Source organism: Pundamilia nyererei, unplaced genomic scaffold (assembly GCF_000239375.1).
Source record: "Pundamilia nyererei isolate P.nyererei 1_Seehausen unplaced genomic scaffold, PunNye1.0 scaffold00023, whole genome shotgun sequence".
Taxonomy (NCBI): domain Eukaryota; kingdom Metazoa; phylum Chordata; class Actinopteri; order Cichliformes; family Cichlidae; genus Pundamilia; species Pundamilia nyererei.
Window position 1 is genome coordinate 4,471,744 of NW_005187424.1, and position 5,506 is coordinate 4,477,249.

At 40.8% G+C, this 5,506-nt stretch overlaps 2 protein-coding genes across 2 annotated transcripts in view; one reads left to right on the forward strand and one right to left on the reverse strand.

Annotated features, from left to right (window-relative positions):
* Positions 1-2,759, forward strand: part of LOC102211180 (neoverrucotoxin subunit beta-like) — an 8,713-nt gene extending 5,954 nt beyond the window's left edge. The window contains exons 2-3 of the mRNA XM_013909314.1: positions 534-1,954; positions 2,709-2,759. Of these exons, the coding sequence (XP_013764768.1) occupies positions 534-1,954; positions 2,709-2,759 (1,472 nt within the window). The remainder of the gene's footprint in view (positions 1-533; positions 1,955-2,708) is intronic.
* An 873-nt stretch (positions 2,760-3,632) lies between these two features.
* The window catches only part of LOC102211467 (calcium-activated potassium channel subunit beta-2-like), a 38,958-nt gene continuing 37,084 nt past the window's right edge, over positions 3,633-5,506 (reverse strand). The window contains exon 6 of the mRNA XM_013909315.1: positions 3,633-3,690. Within this exon, the coding sequence (XP_013764769.1) occupies positions 3,633-3,690 (58 nt within the window). The remainder of the gene's footprint in view (positions 3,691-5,506) is intronic.

The following is a 5,506-nucleotide window of genomic DNA, read 5'->3' on the forward strand; positions in this document are numbered from 1 at the left end:
CAGCTGAACATGAGAGGTTTTTGGACCAATTTTGTGTTCTCCATTCTTTAAGCACCGGTTTGAGCACCGTTTGAGCACCGGCACCGTTTCAAAAGTACCGTTTTGGCACCGGTATCGGATAAAACCTAAACGATACCCATCCCTACTTGGTGGTGTTCACTCTTTTCCACTTCTTCCACATACAAATTGGCCACGATGGGTGAAACTGGGGAGCCAATGGCACACCCACGTTTCTGCCTGTAAAACTGACCCTTGTATGTAAAGTAGGTGGAATGAAGACACAGTTCCAAAAGCAAACACACTTGGTCCATGCTGAGAGTGGTCCTGTTGCTGAGGTTGGGGTCATCTTGTAAACTCTTACGAACTACCTCCAACGCTTCCGTGACTGGGATGCAAACGAAGAGAGATGTAACATCGTACAAGACTGTGCCATTGTCCTAATGGTTTTGATAGATCTGCCTGTATTTTATTGGAAAAATATTTAAGGAATTTGTATTTCTTTTTAACCACTTTGTGGATCTCATGTTTTAAAGGTGTGAAGCTGTGGGATGACAGCAGTCAAGAAGAAAGAACAGAAGAGCAGGACCAGCCTAGTACTTACTTGAATGTCATTAAATCTGATTCTTTTAAATCCAAGTCCTCTCTGCTGGATGTTGATTCTTCCATGAAGCTCAGTGTCCTGTCTGGAATGGTTAAAGTTGGAGGATCAGCCAGGTACCTGCTTAATAAGAAGAAGTTTCAACATCAGAGTCGAGTCACACTTCACTACAAAGCTACCACCAAATTCAAACAGCTGACACTGAATCCTCAGAAAATCAAGAACATTAAACTAACAGATAATTTGAGGAGTTTGGCAACACATGTAGTCACAGGAATCCTTTATGGAACAAATGCTTTCGTTGTGTTTGACAGTGAGAAGTTGGATGCTAGCAGCATTCAGGACACCCAGGCTAGTATGGAAACTGTGATAAACAAGATCCCCTCATTTAATGTTAATGGGAAAGTTGACATCAAGCTGAGTAATAAAGAAAAAGCTGTGACTGATAAATTCACCTGCCAATTCTATGGAGACTTCATTCTTGAAAGCAACCCTGTAACATTTGAAGATGCAGTGAAGACAGTCAACCAACTTCCAAAACTACTGGGAGAAAACAAAGAAAATGGTGTCCCACTGAAGGTCACACTGATGCCACTGAAGGATTTGCATCTCAAAGCCAAGGTGAGGATTGAAGAGATCAATCCTGGACTTGTTAGAAAGGCTGAAGATATCCTACAGGATCTCCATAATGTGGAAATAAGATGCAATGATCTGCTGGAGGACATAGTGGTGAGAACCTTTCCACAGATACAAGAAAAGTTGATCAGATTCAAGAAGCTCTGCGAGTATTACAGATCTTCACTCCAGCAGACAATGGCTGAGAGACTTCTCTCCATCAGGGAAGGTAAAGAGGATACGCAGAAATTAGTGAAAGTGTTTGATGACAGAGACAAGTCACCTTTCAGTCAGGAGAGATTAATCAAGTGGATTGAATATCAAGAGAAAGAAATCAACAACATCAGCTGCATTGTAAAAATTCTGCAAGGAATAAAGATCATCTCAGATCAGTCCAAGCTTGACAGAGAGGTGTTTAATACAGAAAAGGAAGTTCTCTGCTTTGCTTTCACCTCCCTGAAATCCACTCACCCATATCTGCAGAACATGTCTGACTACTTGGATAAAATGAAACTGGGCAGTGGTAACACTCCACCTGCCCAGGATCAATGGTATTTCTCTGATGGTGTAAGAGCCAAAATGATTAAAAAAGCAAAACTTCTGAAGGATAGCAGCAGATTTTATCGCCTTGTAGCAGCCATTGGAAATGACAAATACGAAGGAGCAAGTATCTACCACTACAGGAACACTGACCTGGTCACTGATGATTTCTTGGGGCCTGCTATCAATGAGGTGGAAACTGTGAGGGACAGAAGTGATCTGATGTGGTGTAAGTACTTTCACACTTTTTCTTCTCCCTTCTGCCAAAGAATGGTTTAAAATTTTTTCCTCAATAGCGTGATTGGTTACAACTTTAACTGGTCACAGGATCAATTTTGGGATGTTGATATCTATCTGAAACTGTGAAGGAAAGACCAATGGTAGTAAAAAATCAATAACTGACTTTCCCTTTTGTCACTTTGGGGTTAATTCAATTTAAGTTTAAGTAGGCTAAGACCCTACAATGATACAACATTGCAAACCCCTATAATCAGGTGACCCCACTGAGCATGTGCAACAGTGGGAAAGAAAAACTGCCTGTTAAGAGGAAAAAACCTCCAGGAGAACCAGGCTCGGGGAGGGGCGGCCATCTCCCGCAACCGGGTGAGGTGAGGGGAGAAAGACAGGCCAAAAGACATGCTGTGGAAAAGAGCCAGAAATTAATGATAACCAATAATTAAATGCAGAGAGGTCTATTAACACATAGAGGGTGAAGAAGAATCACCCAATGCATCATGGGAATCCCCCAGCAGCCTACACCTATAGCAGCATAATTAAAAATGGAAAATTATATCAGAAAGTAAATGCAGCTGGTTCTCCATGTATGTAAACACAGAACCTCTCCACTCAGCATGGCACCCGCCTGAAAAGTTTTTAAGACTGACAGATTGAATACATGCTGGTTGTATTTAATAAAAAAAATATATTATTTTTTTGTCATTTTTGCTCCTTCCAGACCTCCACAGTTAAAGAGGACCATCCCATGTTTTCGCATAAGATGCAGTGATGAAAAGTATGAATTGTAATCAAAGGCAGTAAACTGTGAAGCAGAGTTTTTAAGGGGGAGAAACATGCATATAAAATTAAATCCATCATCATAATTAAAGTTTGTACAAAGATCTTAATGACTAGCAGGAGAGAATCGTGATCTTCCCTTCAGTTCTCCTGAAAGTATTTCTTCATTGGATCAGAGATTACGAAGACAAGCTGAGTGTTAGGGTTATATTTTTGAATTGTCATTTGTACTAACAAACATAATCATATATGCTTAGAGGTATATAATCGATTGTATAATGATAGAAGGTCTGATCCTTAGTAGTCTGCAAAGGCTCTGTGTACCATAAAAAGAGGAGTACGTTCACTCCTTTTTCTGAGTGTTCTGGCATACCACACATATCCTAAGGTCATGAGAGAGGTTGTACCATCTCTTTCTGATAATATGGTATAGTAACCACATCTGTATCTGTTTAAGTATAAGAGCCTTTTGTTTAGATGAACTGCAGGACTCCCCAGCGCCAACAGGTCTGAGGAGCCTTCACAGGGTCACCCTTTGACACACACACGCATACCTACACGTACACACAGACCGGTACTCTTTGTCCACATGTATGCCTATTTAAGACGTCATATGTCATATGAGTGACTGGGGTTCAAGCGGTTGGAACAGGCTTGGTCTCGGTAGTCTCCCTCGTGCACGAGATCACACAAGGAGCTCTGGTGTTGTGTGTGTTGCTTTTGCCATTGTAGTGGATTGTCTTGGTTGTTCCAGGAATAAGTTTGTGCCTAGATAAACCTATCACTGAGGTTTGAGGACAGAGATTAAGGAGGAGTCACTGACATCGTCATCAATAACGAAATTGATCAGGTCTTGTTCTCTCCATCAGATTCCCGTGACCTCACCCTGGATCCAAACACAGCACACTGTGAACTCGTTCTGTCTGAAGGAAACAAGAAGGTGAAAAGAGGAAAGACACAGTTATATCCTGACCTTCCTGAGAGATTCAGTAAGTTACCTCAGGTTTTGTGCAGAGAGGAGCTGAATGGGCGCTGTTACTGGGAGCTAGACTTGAGTGCTTCCTGGCTTGCTGTTGTTTCTGTTGGCGTTTGCTACAGCCAACTTGAAAGGAAAGGAAACAGTGACATGTGCAAGCTTGGGTACAATGAAAAGTCCTGGAGTTGTAGTTGCAGGTATCTTCTAGGCTTTTGGTACTTTGTAGTACATAATGGCTTAAAAATATACATACTCCCTGATGGCTGTCCCAAACTAGGAGTGTTTCTGGACTGGCATGCAGGAACTCTGTCTTACTATGTCGTCTCATGTAACAAACTGAAACACATGTACACCTTCAGAACCAGATTCTCTGAACCTGTTCACCCAGGATTCAGACTCTGGACTTTGTTTACAATCTCTGATGAAGATTCAGTTTTGTTGATGTAGCATGTGAGTGCCATTTAGAAATGTAATGTAATACCATAACTGTAAAAACACAGTGTGAGCATACAGCAGTTTGTCATTGAGAAAATTAGGCCTCTAAAAACCTATTTAGTTTTTCATTTATTTGGAGACAATCATGTAATTTAAAAGCATTCACTGATATGGTTGGGAAGTCTTAGTATTTTAGACTTTGAATTAATGTTTATTGTTACACACCTCACGTTTGATTGTTATCCTTTAGTTTGTTGTTTAGAGTCCTCTTATGGTTTTAGGTTCATGGATAGGTTTTCTTGCCTCTATTTTTTGTTTTGTATTTTTTTCACTGTTATTTCTATTTTTGTTTAATTTCTGCTTAATGCCAGGACCCTATATTATAAAGTGAGTTATCTGTTACAGGTTTCACTTACCCTGACATTGGAGATCAAGATAAACGGTCACACGAGGCTGGTTATCACCTCACAAAGTGAGCCCAGGGTCCACCCCTTTAATGTATCACATGAATAAGTTTGTGGTACCAGCTAATTTAGCTAATGCAAATACTGGTGTGCCTTTCCAAAAGCCTGCATCAGGTATGTCTTCATCCACACCTCACCAGGTCAGGTTAATTGGCAGCTCCTTCAGTGGACGGCTGCAGCACCCACGATGTGGGACGGAGAGATTTCGAAGGTCTTTCCTTCCTACTGCTGTCAGACTCCACAACAAAGACTTTGCAGCTGACCAAACACACACATCCAAAGATGTGTAATAGCACAAAGTGCAATTCTATTTTTCTAACAACATTGTATTTTATTTTGTTGTATATGGTATATGTATTTATTCAATTCTATTGTGTACAGTATCTTATTCCTATTCTATTCCAGTGTTTTTTTGTTCTTAATTTTTGCTCTGCAACATTGCACTGTCCACTTTCTGCTGTAACAAAACTAATTTCCCACATGTGGGACTAGGGGCTGCTGAGGGGCATAACCTAAATCAATAGTGTGATTTAGTGCAAAGAGCAGTAAAATAAATAACATCTTTGCATTTTTACAGCACTTTTCAAGACCCTCAAAGCACTTTACAATTCCACTATTCATTCACTCTCACATTCACACACTGGTGGAGGCAAGCTACATTTATAGCCATAGCTGCCCTGGGGCAGAGTGACAGAAGCAAGGCTGCTATCTCTAAGTAGGTGAAGTGTCTTGCCCAAGGACACAGAGAGACAGAGCATGGGATTGAACCAGCAACCTTCAAGGTTCTTTATTTGTCACATGCATAGTTATACAAGTATAATACACAGTGAAATGTAGCCTGACACGCTCCTCGACATGTGCAAA